Consider the following 19777-nt stretch of genomic DNA (forward strand, 5'->3'; position numbering starts at 1 on the left):
GTCGACACACTGGAGGGCAGAGTAGTCTACACACTGGAGGGCAGAGTCGTCTACACACTGGAGGGGGAAGAGTAGTCGACACACTGGAAGGTTGAGTAGCCTACACACTGGAGGGAAGAGTAGTCTACACACTGGAGGGCAGAGTAGTCGACACACTGGAGGGAAGAGTAGTCGACACACTGGAGGGAAGAGTAGTCGACACACTGGAGGGAAGAGTAGTCGACACACTGGAGGGAAGAGTAGTCTACACACTGGTGGGAAGAGTAGTCTTCACACTGGAGGGAAGAGTAGTCTACACACTGGAGGGAAGAGTAGTCGACACACTGGAGGGCAGAGTAGTCTACACACTGGAGGGCAGAGTCGTCTACACACTGGAGGGAAGAGTAGTCGACACACTGGAAGGTTGAGTAGCCTACACACTGGAGGGAAGAGTAGTCTACACACTGGAGGGCAGAGTAGTCGACACACTGGAGGGAAGAGTAGTCTACACACTGGAGGACAGAGTAGTCTACACACTGGAGGACAGAGTAGTCTAGACACTGGAGGGCAGAGTAGTCGACACACTGGAGGGAAGAGTAACCTACACACTGGAGGGAAGAGTAGTCTACACACTGGAGGACAGAGTAGTCTAGACACTGAAGGGCAGAGTAGTCGACACACTGGAGGGGAGAGTAGTCGACACACTGGAGGGAAGAGTAGTCGACACACTGGAGGGAAGAGTAGTCGACACACTGGAGGGAAGAGTAGTCGACACACTGGAGGGAAGAGTAGTCTACACACTGGAGGGAAGAGTAGTCTACACACTGGAGGACAGAGTAGTCTACACACTGGAGGGAAGATTAGTCGACACACTGGAGGGAAGAGTAGTCTACACACTGGAGGGGAAGAGTAGTCGACACACTGGAGGGTAGAGTAGTCTACACACTGGAGGGAAGAGTAGTCTACACACTGGAGGGAGGAGTAGTCGACACACTGGAGGGAAGAGTAGTCTACACACTGGAGGGAAGAGTAGTCTACACACTGGAGGGAAGAGTGAGTCGACACACTGGAGGGAAGAGTAGTCGACACACTGGAGGGAAGAGTAGTCGACACACTGGAGGGAAGAGTAGTCTACACACTGGAGGGAAGAGTAGTCTACACACTGGAGGACAGAGTAGTCTACACACTGGAGGGAAGATTAGTCGACACACTGGAGGGAAGAGTAGTCTACACACTGGAGGGAAGAGTAGTCGACACACTGGAGGGTAGAGTAGTCTACACACTGGAGGGAAGAGTAGTCTACACACTGGAGGAAGAGTAGTCGACACACTGGAGGGAAGAGTAGTCTACACACTGGAGGGAAGAGTAGTCTACACACTGGAGGGGGAAGAGTAGTCGACACACTGGAGGAAGAGTAGTCGACACACTGGAGGGAAGAGTAGTCGACACACTGGAGGGAAGAGTAGTCTACACACTGGAGGACAGAGTAGTCTACACACTGGAGGGAAGAGTAGTCTACACACTGGAGGGAGAGAGTAGTCGACACACTGGAGGAAGAGTAGTCTACACACTGGAGGGTAGAGTAGTCTACACACTGGAGGGAAGAGTAGTCGACACACTGGAGGGAAGAGTAGTCTACACACTGGAGGAAGAGTAGTCTACACACTGGAGGGAAGAGTAGTCTACACACTGGAGGGTAGCTTGTAGTCTACACACTGGAGGGAAGAGTAGTCGACACACTGGAGGGTAGAGTAGTCTACACACTGGAGGACAGAGTAGTCTACACACTGGAGGGAAGAGTAGTCTACACACTGGAGGGAAGAGTAGTCTACACACTGGAGGGAAGAGTAGTCTACACACTGGAGGACAGAGTAGTCAACACACTGGAGGGCAGAGTAGTCTACACACTGGAGGACAGAGTAGTCTACACACTGGAGGGCAGAGTAGTCTACACACTGGAGGGAAGAGTAGTCTACACACTGGAGGGTAGAGTAGCCTACACACTGGAGGGAAGAGTAGTCTACACACTGGAGGGAAGAGTAGCCTACACACTGGAGGGAAGGGTAGTCTACACGCTGGAGGGGGAAGTGTAGTCTACACGCTGGAGGGTAGAGTAGCCTAAACACTGGAGGGAGAGTAGCCTACACACTGGAGGGCAGAGTAGCCTACACACTGGATGGAAGAGTAGCCTACACACTGGAGGAAGAGTAGTCGACACACTGGAGGGGAAGAGTAGTCGACACACTGGAGGGAAGAGTAGTCGACACACTGGAGGGAAGAGTAGTCTACACACTGGTGGGAAGAGTAGTCTTCACACTGGAGGGAAGAGTAGTCTACACACTGGAGGGAAGAGTAGTCGACACACTGGAGGGCAGAGTAGTCTACACACTGGAGGGCAGAGTCGTCTACACACTGGGGGCAGAGTAGTCGACACACTGGAGGGAAGAGTAGTCTACACACTGGAGGACAGAGTAGTCTACACACTGGAGGACAGAGTAGTCTAGACACTGGAGGGCAGAGTAGTCGACACACTGGAGGGAAGAGTAACCTACACACTGGAGGGAAGAGTAGTCTACACACTGGAGGACAGAGTAGTCTAGACACTGAAGGGCAGAGTGAAGTCGACACACTGGGGGAGAGTAGTCGACACACTGGAGGAAGAGTAGTCGACACACTGGAGGGAAGAGTAGTCGACACACTGGAGGGAAGAGTAGCTCGACACACTGGAGGGAAGAGTAGTCTAAACACTGGAGGGAAGAGTAGTCTACACACTGGAGGACAGAGTAGTCTACACACTGGAGGGAAGATTAGTCGACACACTGGAGGGAAGAGTAGTCTACACACTGGAGGGAAGAGTAGTCGACACACTGGAGGGTAGAGTAGTCTACACACTGGAGGGAAGAGTAGTCTACACACTGGAGGGAAGAGTAGTCGACACACTGGAGGGAAGAGTAGTCTACACACTGGAGGAAGAGTAGTCGACACACTGGAGGGAAGAGTAGTCGACACACTGGAGGGAAGAGTAGTCGACACACTGGAGGGAAGAGTAGTCGACACACTGGAGGGAAGAGTAGTCTACACACTGGAGGGAAGAGTAGTCTACACACTGGAGGACAGAGTAGTCTACACACTGGAGGGAAGATTAGTCGACACACTGGAGGGAAGAGTAGTCTACACACTGGAGGGAAGAGTAGTCGACACACTGGAGGGTAGAGCAGTCTACACACTGGAGGGAAGAGTAGTCTACACACTGGAGGGAAGAGTAGTCGACACACTGGAGGGAAGAGTAGTCTACACACTGGAGGGAAGAGTAGTCTACACACTGGAGGAAGAGAAGTGACACACTGGAGGGAAGAGTAGTCGACACACTGGAGGGAAGAGTAGTCGACACACTGGAGGGAAGAGTAGTCTACACACTGGAGGACAGAGTAGTCTACACACTGGAGGGAAGATTAGTCGACACACTGGAGGGCAGAGTAGTCGACACACTGGAGGGAAGAGTAGTCGACACACTGGAGGGAAGAGTAGTCTACACACTGGAGGGTAGAGTAGTCTACACACTGGAGGGAAGAGTAGTCGACACACTGGAGGGAAGAGTAGTCTACACACTGGAGGGAAGAGTAGTCTACACACTGGAGGGAAGAGTAGTCTACACACTGGAGGGTAGAGTAGTCTACACACTGGAGGAAGAGTAGTCGACACACTGGAGGGTAGAGTAGTCTACACACTGGAGGACAGAGTAGTCTACACACTGGAGGGAAGAGTAGTCTACACACTGGAGGGAAGAGTAGTCTACACACTGGAGGGAAGAGTAGTCTACACACTGGAGGACAGAGTAGTCAACACACTGGAGGGCAGAGTAGTCTACACACTGGAGGACAGAGTAGTCTACACACTGGAGGGCAGAGTAGTCTACACACTGGAGGGAAGAGTAGTCTACACACTGGAGGGTAGAGTAGCCTACACACTGGAGGGAAGAGTAGTCTACACACTGGAGGGAAGAGTAGCCTACACACTGGAGGGAAGGGTAGTCTACACGCTGGAGGGAAGTGTAGTCTACACAGCTGGAGGGTAGAGTAGCCTAAACACTGGAGGGAGAGTAGCCTACACACTGGAGGGCAGAGTAGCCTACACACTGGATGGAAGAGTAGCCTACACACTGGAGGGAAGAGTAGTCGACACACTGGAGGGAAGAGTAGTCGACACACTGGAGGAAGAGTAGTCGACACACTGGAAGGAAGAGTAGTCTACACACTGGTGGGAAGAGTAGTCTTCACACTGGAGGGAAGAGTAGTCTACACACTGGAGGGGAAGAGTAGTCGACACACTGGAGGGCAGAGTAGTCTACACACTGGAGGGCAGAGTCGTCTACACACTGGAGGGAAGAGTAGTCGACACACTGGAAGGTTGAGTAGCCTACACACTGGAGGGAAGAGTAGTCTACACACTGGAGGGCAGAGTAGTCGACACACTGGAGGGAAGAGTAGTCGACACACTGGAGGGAAGAGTAGTCGACACACTGGAGGGAAGAGTAGTCGACACACTGGAGGGAAGAGTAGTCTACACACTGGTGGGAAGAGTAGTCTTCACACTGGAGGGAAGAGTAGTCTACACACTGGAGGGAAGAGTAGTCGACACACTGGAGGGCAGAGTAGTCTACACACTGGAGGGCAGAGTCGTCTACACACTGGAGGGAAGAGTAGTCGACACACTGGAAGGTTGAGTAGCCTACACACTGGAGGGAAGAGTAGTCTACACACTGGAGGGCAGAGTAGTCGACACACTGGAAGGGAAGAGTAGTCTACACACTGGAGGACAGAGTAGTCTACACACTGGAGGACAGAGTAGTCTAGACACTGGAGGGCAGAGTAGTCGACACACTGGAGGGAAGAGTAACCTACACACTGGAGGAAGAGTAGTCTACACACTGGAGGACAGAGTAGTCTAGACACTGAAGGGCAGAGTAGTCGACACACTGGAGGGGAGAGTAGTCGACACACTGGAGGGAAGAGTAGTCGACACACTGGAGGGAAGAGTAGTCGACACACTGGAGGGAAGAGTAGTCGACACACTGGAGGGAAGAGTAGTCTACACACTGGAGGGAAGAGTAGTCTACACACTGGAGGACAGAGTAGTCTACACACTGGAGGGAAGAGTAGTCGACACACTGGAGGGAAGAGTAGTCTACACACTGGAGGGAAGAGTAGTCGACACACTGGAGGGTAGAGTAGTCTACACACTGGAGGGAAGAGTAGTCTACACACTGGAGGGAAGAGTAGTCGCACACTGGAGGGAAGAGTAGTCTACACACTGGAGGAAGAGTAGTCTACACACTGGAGGGAAGAGTAGTCGACACACTGGAGGGAAGAGTAGTCGACACACTGGAGGGAAGAGTAGTCGACACACTGGAGGGAAGAGTAGTCTACACACTGGAGGAAGAGTAGTCTACACACTGGAGGACAGAGTAGTCTACACACTGGAGGGAAGATTAGTCGACACACTGGAGGGAAGAGTAGTCTACACACTGGAGGGAAGAGTAGTCGACACACTGGAGGGTAGAGTAGTCTACACACTGGAGGGAAGAGTAGTCTACACACTGGAGGGAAGAGTAGTCGACACACTGGAGGGAAGAGTAGTCTACACACTGGAGGGAAGAGTAGTCTACACACTGGAGGGAAGAGTAGTCGACACACTGGAGGGAAGAGTAGTCGACACACTGGAGGGAAGAGTAGTCGACACACTGGAGGGAAGAGTAGTCTACACACTGGAGGACAGAGTAGTCTACACACTGGAGGGAAGATTAGTCGACACACTGGAGGGACAGAGTAGTCGACACACTGGAGGGAAGAGTAGTCGACACACTGGAGGGAAGAGTAGTCTACACACTGGAGGGAAGAGTAGCCTACACACTGGAGGGAAGAGTAGCCTACACACTGGAGGGCAGAGTAGTCTACACACTGGAGGGAAGAGTAGTCGACACACTGGAGGGTAGAGTAGTCTACACACTGGAGGGAAGAGTAGTCTACACACTGGAGGGAAGAGTAGTCTACACACTGGAGGACAGAGTAGTCTACACACTGGAGGGCAGAGTAGTCTACACACACAGGTCCATTTCCTTGAAAGGCTCCAACCACCATGTAATTTATATAGGACACATTCTTACTGTACTGTACAGTATATATATAAACAGATCAAAAAGTGAAATAAATAATTAAAAACATTAACAGTAAACATTACACTCACAGAAGTTCCAAAAGAATAAAGACATTTCAAATTATGTATATATACAGTGTTATAACGATGTGCAAATAGGTAAAGTACAAAAGGGAAAATAAACAACCCTAGATTCATATTATTGCAAATAAGTCTTTAGTTAAATAAAGAAATGAGTGATGCTTTATTGTCTGCCACCACCCCATAGATTAGTTGGTGTCGCTTATATACCAACCCCTTACCCATTGTATGCCCTCCTTGATTTAGTTTATTTAGGAATTGATTTAGTGGATCATGGAGAAGATAATCACTCACTTTCTGCTCAGTCGGGGTAATGTCACCGTTTACGCACGCAGGCACTAAGGGAACACACACATTCATACACACCAGCGTTTCTGTTAGCCGGTTATTATCCGGCTTTTGGCAGTATTTGTTTTATTTAAGAGCAGATAAATAAAAATTGCATTCATCAATTCATTGATGTAAATACCAGTTGATGTAAATAACAGTTGATGTAAATACCAGTTGAGTGGTCATGCTTATCGGTCTATAGGTTAATTTGCATAATTTAGAGGAATTAAATTGGTGCGTGTGGATTTCGTTATGTATCGTATTTATCACACCTTACAGCATACAGATACAGAGCCTTTGAGAAGAAAATTGAGCAACAATTCTAAATGCAATCCTGTGTTAAAAATATTTTTTTGGGGCCATGATTAAAAAGAGCTACTATTTTTTTTTTTTCTCAACTGGTAATTGAAATGCGCTTCCCATTCACCATTCAAATGTATAGGCAACGGAAGGCAGGCTTCATCAGCGCTTTGCAATGAGCTGGAGGCAGTATGCATTTTGAAAACGTCTTTCTAATTCTCTCTTGCGCACGCGCGCACACACACACACACACACACACACACTTTCAGGGAAATACTGTAGCGTTGGACTAGGGGTGTGTCGGCTGTGTTGCTTTGCCCTACAGGGTCTGAGAACAATGTTGCCGTCTGACACCAACTCTGACTGGTGAATTGTGTGTTTGTGTGTGTGTGTGTGTGTGTGTGTGTGTGTGTGTGTGTGTGTGTGTGTGTGTGTGTGTGTGTTTGAGGATTACTAACATAATCACCTGAAATTGACCTGGACATGGCAGAGCACGGATAATATTTCCAGTCAGATTTGATATCGAAGTTTAACACCCTAGAATGAGCTGAATGACATAACACCTTTGGTGGATACACATACCGTTGAAGTCGGAAGTTTACGTACATCTTAGCCAAATACAGTTAAACTCAGTTTTTCCACAATTCCTGACATTTAATTCTAGTAAAAATTCCCTGTCTTAGGTCAGTTAGGATCACCACTTTATTTTAAGAATGTGAAATGTCAGAATAATAGTAGAGAGAATGATTTATTTCAGCTTTTATTTATTTCATCACATTCCCAGTGGGGTCAGAAGTTTACATACACTCAATTAGTATTTGGGAGCATTGCCGTTAAATTGTTTAACTTGGGTCAAATGTTTCGGGTAGCCTTCAACAAGCTTCCCACAATAAGTTGGATGAATTTTGGCCCATTCCTCCTGACAGAGCTGGTGTAACTGAGTCAGGTTTGTAGGCCTCCTTGCTCGCACATGCTTTTTCAGTTCTGCCCACAAATGTTCTATAGGATTGAGGTCAGGGCTTTGTGATGGCCACTCCAATACCTTGACTTTGTTGTCCTTAAGCCATTTTGCCACAAATTTGGAAGTATGCTTGGGGTCATTGTGCATTTGGAAGACCCATTTGCGACCAAGCTTTAACTTCCTGACTGATGTCTTGAGATGTTGCTTCAATATATCCACATAATTTTCCTTCCTCACGATGCCATCTATTTTGTGAAGTGCACCAGTCCCTCCTGCAGCAAAGCACCCCCACAGCATGATGCTGCTACCCCTGTTCTTCACAGTTGGGATGGTGTTCTTCGGCTTGCAAGCAACCCCCTTTTTCCTCCAAACATAACGATGGTCATCATGGCCAATCAGTTCTATTTTTGTTTCATCAGACCAGAGGACATTTCTCCAAAAGTACGATCTTTGTCCCCATGTGCAGTTGCAAACCGTAGTCTGGCTTTTTTATGGCGGTTTTGGAGCAGTGGCTTCTTCCTTGCTGAGCGGCCTTTCAGGTTATGTCGATATAGGACTCGTTTTACTGTGGATATAGATACTTTTGTACCTGTTTCCTCCAGCATCTTCACAAGGTCCTTTGCTGTTGTTCTGGGATTGATTTGCACTTTTCGCACCAAAGTACGTTCATCTCTAGGAGACAGAACACGTCTCCTTCCTGAGCGGTATGACGGCTGCGTGGTCCCATGGTTTTTATACTTGCGTACTATTGTTTGTACAGATGAACGTGGTACCTTCAGGCATTTTGAAATTGTTCCCAAGGATGAACCAGACTTGTGGAGGTCTAAAAAAAAAATTCTGAGGTCTTGGCTGATTTCTTTTGATTTTCCCATGATGTCAAGCAAAGAGGCACTGAGTTTGAAGGTAGGCCTTGAAATACATCCACAGGTACACCTCCAATTGACTCAAATGATGTCAATTAGCCTATCAGAAGCTTCTAAAGCCATGACATCCTTTTCTGGAATTTTCCAAGCTGTTTAAAGGCACAGTCAACTTATTGTATGTAAACTTCTGACCACTGGAATTGTGATACAGTGAATTATAAGTGAAATAATCTGTCTGTAAACAATTGTTGGAAAAATGACTTGTGTCATGCACAAAGTAGATGTCCTAACCGACTTGCCAAAACTATAGTTTGTTAACAAGAAATGTGTGGAGTGGTTGAAAAACGAGTTTTAATGACTCCAACCTAAGTGTATGTAAACTTCCGACTTCAACTGTATATAGCCGACATGTTGCATCATAATGGGGAAAACATAATTTAAAAGATTGCATTTTATCCATCACACCAAGTAACAGGCTAGTGTGTGGGTTAACGCTAGCTGCCTATACCAGACCAGCCCACGTCTATAGGCTACTGCTGCCTCACTGGTTGAGAGGGAAACTGTTAAAGCGCACATAGCAGACAGAGGAGTGCGTAATTCGCGTCTTCATTTAGGAGACACAGTGGCATTGGCAACGGAGGATTGAGGATTCTACTACAACTACACAGGAACTTCCGGTGTCTTTTACTTCTTTTTTGTAAAGGTGTTTTGGATTGGACCGGAACCAGCGCGTGAGAGAGAGAGAGGGGGACCGGCGCGGGAAGCTGGCGCTCCTCTCTCCCGGCGCACCGAAGCCCTCCGTCTCCAAGGAGGGAACATTCCAGCTGCGTGTGATCTTTCTGGACAACAGCGAGCGTGTGTTTGAGGTCAAGGTAAATCAAAGCAATTCTATCAATGTGTGTTATGTTTAGGTTACTGTAAAAGACAACAGTCCAAGTGCTTGTAGCCTTGATATGAAAATAATAGGACTTCGCATTGGTGAAGCAATTACCAGAAACATATGACACATAGCAGTTGTTTTTACATATATATTTAGTCTATATAGGGTTATACTCATAACCCATGACAAGATGGAAAATGTTTATAGCGATGTGTGTGTATGTGTGTGTATGTGTGTGTATGTGTGGGGGCTCGTTTCCTCGCGGTGTTGTCCTTGTAAAGTAGCCCTTATTCCTGGTCCCATTATCTGCGTGCATGATTTCTCTCTCAGAGCGCGCTGGTGACCGGGAGCCTCGCGGGCCTTTACTGCCTCCCCTGAGCCATGGAGGGAGGGAGGGAGGGAGGGAGGGAGGGAGGGAGGGAGGGATGGAGAGATGGATGGAGGGAGGGAGGGAGGGAGGGAGGGATGGAGGGAGGAAAGGAGGGAGGGATGGAGAGATGGATGGAGGGAGGGAGGGAGGGAGGGAGGGAGGGAGGGAGGAAAGGAGGGGGAGGATGGAGAGATGGATGGAGGGAGGGAGGGAGGGAGGGAGGGAGGGAGGGAGGGATGGAGGGAGGGAGGAAAGGAGGGAGGGATGGAGAGATGGATGGAGGGAGGGAGGGAGGGAGGGAGGGAGGGAGGGATGGATGGATGGATGGAGGGAGGGAGGGAGGGAGGGAGGGAGGGAGGGAGGGAGGGAGGGAGGGAGGGAGGGAGGGATGGAGGGAGGGAGGGAGGAAAGGAGGGAGGGATGGAGAGATGGATGGAGGGAGGGAGGGAGGGAGGGAGGGAGGGAGGGATGGAGGGAGGGATGGAGGGATGGAGGATGGAGGGAGGGATGGATGGAGGGAGGGAGGGAGGGATGGATGGATGGATGGATGGATGGAGGGAAGGAGGGAGGGATGGAGGGAGGGATGGAGGGAGGGAGGGAGTGATGGAGGGATGGATGGAGGTAGGGAGGGGAGGGAGAGTGGAAAAGAAAAGAGAAAGACCCCTGCTGTGTGTTTTGGTTAGGAGGTCAAGGGGGGAGGCAGAGAGAGTGTAAGAGAGAAATAGAGAGAAAGAGAAAGAGTGAGAGCGATAAATAGAGATAGAGAGAGAGAGAGAGAGAGAGAGAGAGAGAGAGAGAGAGAGATGTGAATAGCCTTGAGGATAGTGGTGTGTTGACAAGGAGAGGGGTGAGTAGTAGCCTATTCTTCCAGTGAGTTTGAGTTGAGTACCCCCATCCTCTCTTGCCCCCAATAGCCAGCCTCTCTGCCCCCAGGTTGAAAGAACTATTAGCGGCCTGGACACAGAGAGAGAGGGATGGATGATATATAGTCCTACCATTCAAACATACTAGTGACTAGAGATTAGAGTTTGTGTGTGTTCAGCACCAAACCCACTACACTCCCTCTCTCTCCGGCCAGCTGACGGCTCTAAATCGGTAGTTTGATAGCCTAGTTGTTGAGAGTGTTGTAAGGGCGGACGTTAAAGGTTGTTGATGACCGTTTATGGGACGGTTTTCCTTGCGCCTCGCCTCGCGGTCCCATAATGACGCAGTAATGAGAGGATACACGCGCTCCCCCGTCGTGTCAGCAGGTCTAAAAACCGGGTTCGGTTGTGTCACAGTGCAAGAAAACGACTCACTCTCACGCCTATCTCATCTCCTCCGCCAGCGGCACCGGTAATTAAGATTCAGACAAGAGCGGGAAGGAAACAGCGTGTGACAGAACTGAGAACTCCCCTAAACAGTTGGGGTTGACGGATCCCAAAACAGAGACACAGTATTTTATCTACGTGCGTCGCTCTGACGCATTACGTCATGGGGTAGGCTGATCTGTAAATGGAAAAACGAACTAACTCACTAGAGAACGAAAATGATGAAAGATACGGAAAATTAGATATGTGTTGTAAATTAGTTAAATATAGCCTATTAAATATATGTTTTGCCTATTTTTGGAATTGTTACATTTCACATAAAAGTTGTGGTAAAAAATAAATATAGTAGAATGCACTGAACGTGTTTATACTATGACTAGAAAAAAATAATCGCTCACAAGCCGTTTCAGCACCACGGTCAGCTCCATCAACGGGTCCCTCATCTAGCCCTGCTAGCCTAAAGCACTAGATTTAGATGTTGCCTTTATTTAAGCAGGTAAATCATTGAGAACACATTCTCGTATATTACAATATCCACCGTACCGAGATAAAGCAATAAACCGAAAGCAAAATGTCTTAACAACAAACAACATTATCATGATTCTTATCTCAACCTTTTACCTCGTTGGTAACTGATGACTTCCTGTCTCTTCCTATCTCTCCACCACAGCAAAGGATCCTGGGATGTGACTTCTTCAACAAGGTGTGTGGCCACCTCAAGCTGCTGGAGAAAGAATATTTTGGACTGGAGTTCAGACACCACACTGGCAGCTATGTAAGTTATTGACATCACTCTGTAACCTACTAGACAGGGAGGTAAGTGTAACCTACTAGACAGGGAGGTAAGTGTAACCTACTAGACAGGGAGGTAAGTGTAACCTACTAGACAGAGAGGTAAGTGTAACCTACTAGACAGGGAGGTAAGTGTAACCTACTAGACAGGGAGGTAAGTGTAACCTACTAAACAGGGAGGTAAGTGTAACCTACTAGACAGAGAGGTAAGTGTAACCTACTAGACAGGGAGGTAAGTGTAACCTACTAGACAGGGAGGTAAGTGTAACCTACTAGACAGGGAGGTAAGTGTAACCTACTAGACAGGGAGGTAAGTGTAACCTACTAGACAGAGAGGTAAGTGTAACCTACTAGACAGGGAGGTAAGTGTAACCTACTAGACAGGGAGGTAAGTGTAACCTACTAGACAGGGAGGTAAGTGTAACCTACTAGACAGAGAGGTAAGTGTAACCTACTAGACAGGGAGGTAAGTGTAACCTACTAAACAGGGAGGTAAGTGTAACCTACTAGACAGAGAGGTAAGTGTAACCTACTAGACAGGGAGGTAAGTGTAACCTACTAGACAGGGAGGTAAGTGTAACCTACTAGACAGGGAGGTAAGTGTAACCTAGTAAACAGGGAGGTAAGTGTAACCTAGTAAACAGGGAGGTAAGTGTAACCTACTATACAGGGAGGTAAGTGTAACCTACTAGACAGGGAGGTAAGTGTAACCTAGTAAACAGGGAGGTAAGTGTAACCTACTAGACAGAGAGGTAACTGCTGAGAGAAATACTTTATACTGTGTTTGATTGGAGTTCAATTGAATAGAAGTCTGTCCTGTTTGTTTCTTATTCCAGGTGTGGCTGGAACAGTTGAAACCTCTAGCCAATCAGATCAAGAGTAAGTCTGTGTGATTGAGTAGTAGTAACTGAGTGAGAATATGTATACACATTTCTTTTGAATGTGGTTAACCTCTCTCTCTCTCTCTCTCTCTCTCTCTCTCTCCCTCTCCCTCTCCCTCTCTCTCTCTCTCTCTCTCTCAGACACCAGTGATCTGTTCTTCAGATTCATCGTCAAGTTCTTTCCTCCAGACCCAGGGCAGCTGCAGAGAGGACTCACCAGGTGTGTGTTAGTGTGTGTGTTAGTGTGTTAGTGTGTGTTAGTGTGTGTGTGTAACGTGCCTTCCCCAGATACATTAGTCAGTGATAGTGTTTCTGTCAGTAGAGGGTCTCTCACTAGGGCCATCGTCAGTGATAGTGTTTCTATCAGTAGAGGGTCTCTCACTAGGGCCATCGTCAGTGATAGTGTTTCTGTCAGTAGAGGGTCTCTCACTAGGGCCATCGTCAGTGATAGTGTTTCAATCAGTAGAGGGTCTCTCACTATGGCCATCGTCAGTGATAGTGTTTCTGTCAGTAGAGGGTCTCTCACTATGGCCATCGTCAGTGATAGTGTTTCTGTCAGTAGAGGGTCTCTCACTAGGGCCATCGTCAGTGATAGTGTTTCTATCAGTAGAGGGTCTCTCACTAGGGCCATCGTCAGTGATAGTGTTTCTGTCAGTAGAGGGTCTCTCACTAGGGCCATCGTCAGTGATAGTGTTTCTGTCAGTAGAGGGTCTCTCACTAGGGCCATCGTCAGTGATAGTGTTTCTATCAGTAGAGTAACACTCACTAGGGCCATCGTCAGTGATAGTGTTTCTGTCAGTAGAGGGTCTCTCACTAGGGCCATCGTCAGTGATAGTGTTTCTGTCAGTAGAGGGTCTCTCACTAGGGCCATCGTCAGTGATAGTGTTTCTATCAGTAGAGGGTCTCTCACTAGGGCCATCGTCAGTGATAGTGTTTCTGTCAGTAGAGGGTCTCTCACTAGGGCCATCGTCAGTGATAGTGTTTCTGTCAGTAGAGGGTCTCTCACTAGGGCCATCGTCAGTGATAGTGTTTCTGTCAGTAGAGGGTCTCTCACTAGGGCCATCGTCAGTGATAGTGTTTCTGTCAGTAGAGGGTCTCTCACTAGGGCCATCGTCAGTGATAGTGTTTCTATCAGTAGAGGGTCTCTCACTAGGGCCATCGTCAGTGATAGTGTTTCTATCAGTAGAGGGTCTCTCACTAGGGCCATCGTCAGTGATAGTATTTATGCATAGTCACTTTAACTCTACCCACATGTACATATTACCTCAACTACCTCAACTAGCCGGTGCCCCCGCACATTGACTATGCAACGGTACCCCCCTGTATATATAGCCTCCCTACTGTCACTTTATTCTATTGTATATATAGCCTCCCTACTGTCACTTTATTTTTACTTCTGCTCTTTTTTCTCAACACTTTTTGTTGTTGTTTTATTCTTACTTTTTTGTTTAAAATAAATGCACTGTTGGTTAAGGGCTGTAAGTAAGCATTTCACTGTAATGTCTGCACCTGTTGTATTCGGCGCATGTGACCAATAAAATTTGATTTGATTTGATTTGATTTGTTTCTGTCAGTAGAGGGTCTCTCACTAGGGCCATCGTCAGTGATAGTGTTTCTATCAGTAGAGGGTCTCTCACTAGGGCCATCGTCAGTGAATGTTTCTCCACAGTATTCTTATCCAAGGTCAACCAGTGACCCCTGCACCTGCAGTAAGGGAACATGTTCAGGATCAAATGGTTCCAACTTGTTGCAAACATACAGTACCAGTCAAAAGTTTGGACACACTTACTCATTCAAGGGTTTTTCTTGTTTTTACTATTTTCTACATTGTAGAATGATAGTGAAGACATCAAAACTATGAAATAACACATATGGAATCATGTAGTAACCAAAAAAAGTGTTAAACAAATCAAAATACAGTGGGGAAAAAAGTATTTAGTCAGCCACCAATTGTGCAAGTTCTCCCACTTAAAAAGATGAGAGAGGCCTGTAATTTTCATCATAGGTACACGTCAACTATGACAGACAAATTGAGAGAAAAAAATCCAGAAAATCACATTGTAGGATTTTTAATGAATTTATTTGCAAATTATGGTGGAAAATAAGTATTTGGTCACCTACAAACAAGCAAGATTTCTGGCTCTCACAGACCTGTAACTTCGTCTTTAAGAGGCTCCTCTGTCCTCCACTCGTTACCTGTATTAATGGCACCTGTTTGAACTTGTTATCAGTATAAAAGACACCTGTCCACAACCTCAAACAGTCGCCAACCAAACTCCACTATGTCCAAGACCAAAGAGCTGTCAAAGGACACCAGAAACAAAATTGTAGACCTGCACCAGGCTGGGAAGACTGAATCTGCAATAGGTAAGCAGCTTGGTTTGAAGAAATCAACTGTGGGAGCAATTATTAGGAAATGGAAGACATACAAGACCACTGATAATCTCCCTCGATCTGGGGCTCCACGCAAGATCTCACCCCGTGGGGGTCAAAATGATCACAAGAACGGTGAGCAAAAAATCCCAGAACCACACGGGGGGACCTAGAGAATGACCTGCAGAGAGCTGGGACCAAAGTAACAAAGCCTACCATCAGTAACACACTACGCCGCCAGGGACTCAAATCCTGCAGTGCCAGACATGTCCCCCTGCTTAAGGCAGTACATGTCCAGGCCCGTCTGAAGTTTGCTAGAGTGCATTTGGATGATCCAGAAGAGGATTGGGAGAATGTCATATGGTCAGATGAAACCAAAATAGAACTTTTTGGTAAAAACTCAACTCGTCGTGTTTGGAGGACAAAGAATGCTGAGTTGCATCCAAAGAACACCATACCTACTGTGAAGCATGGGGGTGGAAACATCATGCTTTGGGGCTGTTTTTCTGCAAAGGGACCGGGACGACTGATCCGTGTAAAGGAAAGAATGAATGGGGCCATGTATCGTGAGATTTTGAGTGAAAACCTCCTTCCATCAGCAAGGGCATTGAAGATGAAACGTGGCTGGGTCTTTCAGCATGACAATGATCCCAAACACACCGCCCGGGCAACGACGGAGTGGCTTCGTAAGCATTTCAAGGTCCTGGAGTGGCCTAGCCAGTCTCCAGATCTCAACCCCATAGAAAATCTTTGGAGGGAGTTGAAAGTCCGTGTTGCCCAGCGACAGCCCCAAAACATCACTGCTCTAGAGGAGATCTGCATGGATGAATGGGCCAAAATACCAGCAACAGTGTGTGAAAACCTTGTGAAGACTTACAGAAAACGTTTGACCTGTGTCATTGCCAACAAAGGGTATATAACAAAGTATTGAGAAACTTTTGTTATTGACCAAATACTTATTTTCCACCATCATTTGCAAATAAAATCATAAAAAATCCTACAATGTGATTTTTTTTTTTTCTCATTTTGTCTGTCATAGTTGACGTGTACCTATGATGAAAATTACAGGCCTCTCTCATCTTTTTAAGTGGGAGAACTTGCACAATTGGTGGCTGACTAAATACTTTTTTCCCCCACTGTATATATTTAGATTTTAGATTTTTCAAAGTAGCCATCCTTTGCCTTGATGACAGCTTTGCACACTCTTGGCATTCTCTCAACCAGCTTCATGAGGAATGCTTTTCCAACAGTCTTGAAGGAGTTCCATCTGACCCTGGTGTACAGTATATCTATCTGACCCTGGTGTACAGTATGTATATCTATCTGACCCAGGTGTACAGTATGTATATCTATCTGACCCAGGTGTACAGTATATCTATCTATCTGACCCAGGTGTACAGTATATCTATCTATCTGACCCAGGTGTCTGCTCCTCTGTGCCAGGTATCTGTTTTCTCTGTAATGACAACAGTGCTGTGTGTGTAACCACTCTCTCTCTTCTTCTCTGTGCCAGGTATCTGTTTGCTCTCCAGATAAAGCAGGACCTCTCTACAGGCAGTCTGACCTGTAATGACAACAGCGCCGCCCTGCTGGTCTCCCATTTACTCCAGTGTGAGTCAAGCTCAATCAGTTACACCTATAAAGGGAACAGAAGCCAACGGGCCGAAATCAGTGTTTTTGTTTTCTGTTGTAAAATATATTTTTTTAACGTTTTGCTATTGTGTACACTAATATGCACAACCCTGCCATTCACTGTTTAGATAACATGTGTTCCTCCATAACTTGCTACATTCGCACACACTGTATATATATTTTCTGTGGTATTTTTTGACTTTATGTTTTGTTTTACCCCCATATGTAACTCTGTGTTGTTGTTTTTTTATCAAACTGCTTTGCTTTATCTTGGCCAGGTCGCAGTTGTAAATGAGAACTTGTTCTCAACTGGCTTACCTGGTTAAATAAAGGTGAAAAAAAAAAATAATAATAAATCCTTGGATTATAGCCGTAACTCAAGCCTCAAATTAACCTGAAATGATTTGATTTATTTGCTGTGTGTGTGTTTTTGTACATATGCCTTTGTGTGTGTGCATGTGTTCCTCCATATGTGTGCGTCAATGCGTGAGGCATGCATGTGTGCTTCCGTCCGTGCACGTGTGCTTCCGTCCGTGCACGTGTGCTTCCGTCCGTGCACGTGTGCTTCCGTCCGTGCACGTGTGCTTCCGTTCGTGCACGTGTGTATGCGTGTGTGTTGTGCAGCAGAGCTGGGAGACTACGAGGAAGAGTTGGACATCCACCATCTAGAGCTGAAACAATACGTTCCTAACCAGGAATACCTGGACCACAAGATCATCAAGTTCCACAGGAAACACAGGTAAGCACTTAGCATTAGCATCTACTGTCACTGCCATAGAGATCCTATGGTCCCTGTGGAAGCGCTTCCTTAGCATTAGCATCTACTGTCCCTGCCATAGAGATCCTATGGTCCCTGTGGAAGCGCTTCCTTAGCATTAGCATCTACTGTCACTGCCATAGAGATCCTATGGTCCCTGTGGAAGCGCTTCCTTAGCATTAGCATCTACTGTCACTGCCATAGAGATCCTATGGTCCCTGTGGAAGCGCTTCCTTAGCATTAGTATCTACTGTCAATGCCATAGTTATCAGGGTTTAAAATTACATTTTGGTCCACCAGCCACTGTGGCAGGTAGATTTAAAAATCTACCAGCCACTCAGATTTTTTACCAGCCATTCTTTCTGCTTAAAATACACCAACAAAACACAAAGAAACGGAGGAGCATGCTTTGTAAAGTTCCTAAAACAAGAAATGTATTACTAGTAAGAAATAATGTGGCATATTGTTTAATTTCATTTTTTTGTATCACAGATGAGACAAAACATTTCACCTGCCCCTTTAAGTGCGGGAGGTTACCGTGGTAACACGACTGCAGTCATGTTTGTGCCTGTGAGATTGAAGTCTTCTCTTCCCTAGCAGTTGAAAAACAGCCTAGCTGGTGAACAAAACAATGTAAATAGCCAAGAAACACAAGGACAAAGTCTCACTTCACTAGACTTTAGCTTCATGTAAATTAGACCAACTTTTATGCCTGTGTTTAGCGCTTCTAAAAATGCACCTTTCACTCAGCTCTTCAAGTGCGCACGGCCCCCCCAACGCCAGGCAGTGTTGCAGCGTGAGGTGAAATAGACTTTATAGGATTCGTAGTTCTTTGACTTTGTGCGATTAATTTACCAGATATGAAACAAAACGGCAGAAATACTTTGAAAACAGCTACTGCAGCATTTATTTGACTATAAATGTGATCATACTCGACAATTTCTATTCACAAATGCGAGTGAAATGCTCGCACTGTGGAGCCCTGACCACCAGCCAACGTGGCTGGTGAAACAGACGTTTGACCTGCTAGTAGGTAAATCACTTCAGGTTAATTTGAGGAGTGAATTAGGGCTATAATCCAAGGAATGGAATAAATGTTATCTACACAGCGAATGGCAGGGTTGTGTACACAATTAGCAAAACGTTAAAAAATGTAGTTTACAACAGAAAACCAAAAACACTGATTTCTTATTAGACAAGTTCCCTGCCTGTTTCGGCCCGTTGCCTTCTGTTCCCTTTCTACCTGCAGGTGGCGGGTGTTCATTTTAGGCCCTGATAGAGATCCTGTGGTCCTTGTGGAAGCACTTCCTTAGCATTAGCATCTACTGTCCCTGCCATAGAGATCCTGTGGTCCTTGTGGAAGCACTTCCTTAGCATTAGCATCTACTGGCCCTGCCATAGAGATCCTGTGGTCCTTGTGGAAGCACTTCCTTAGCATTAGCATCTACTGTCCCTGCCATAGAGATCCTGTGGTCCTTGTGGAAGCACTTCCTTAGCATTAGAATAAACAGTAAGGTCACCATCTATAGGTGAAACAGTATGTTCTTAACCAAGAGTACCCGGACCACAAGATTATAAAGGTTCCATAGGAAATGCAGGTACAAACACACACACACACACTGATTAATTATCTGATTGCCTGATTGGTTGATTGATTTTTCCAGGGGTCACTCTCCTGCGGAGTCAGACGTCCATCTCTTGGAGGTTGCTAGGAAACTGGACATGTACGGGATCCGCCCCCACCCTGCCCACGATGGAGAGGGCATGAGACTCAACCTGGCCGTCACACACTCCGGAGTACTGGTGTTTCAGGTACACACAGTCTTGTATAACTAACCTTCTGGGGACACACAATTCAGTCCCATTCAACCCTACTGTAAACATAACCCTAGCCTTAACCCTGACCCGAAAAACTTAACCCTGAACCTAATCCTAGCTCCTAATCCTAACCCTGAACCTAATCCTAGCTCCTAATCCTAATCCTAGCTCCTAATCCTAACCCTAAACCTAATCCTAGCTCCTAACCCTAAACCTAATCCTAGCTCCTAATCCTAATCCTAGCTCCTAATCCTAACCCTGAACCTAATCCTAGCTCCTAATCCTAACCCTGAACCT

The 19777-nt window shown here is 46.7% G+C and overlaps 1 protein-coding gene across 1 annotated transcript in view; it reads left to right on the forward strand.

The window, feature by feature from the left end:
* LOC121561179 (FERM domain-containing protein 7-like) overlaps positions 1-19777 on the forward strand; it is a 67343-nt gene that overhangs the window by 36250 nt on the left and 11316 nt on the right. The window contains exons 3-9 of the mRNA XM_045211795.1: positions 9371-9539; positions 11898-12002; positions 12856-12898; positions 13042-13120; positions 16787-16884; positions 17530-17644; positions 19327-19474. Of these exons, the coding sequence (XP_045067730.1) occupies positions 9371-9539; positions 11898-12002; positions 12856-12898; positions 13042-13120; positions 16787-16884; positions 17530-17644; positions 19327-19474 (757 nt within the window). The remainder of the gene's footprint in view (positions 1-9370; positions 9540-11897; positions 12003-12855; positions 12899-13041; positions 13121-16786; positions 16885-17529; positions 17645-19326; positions 19475-19777) is intronic.

This window comes from Coregonus clupeaformis, chromosome 39 (assembly GCF_020615455.1).
Source record: "Coregonus clupeaformis isolate EN_2021a chromosome 39, ASM2061545v1, whole genome shotgun sequence".
In the NCBI taxonomy this organism is placed as follows: domain Eukaryota; kingdom Metazoa; phylum Chordata; class Actinopteri; order Salmoniformes; family Salmonidae; genus Coregonus; species Coregonus clupeaformis.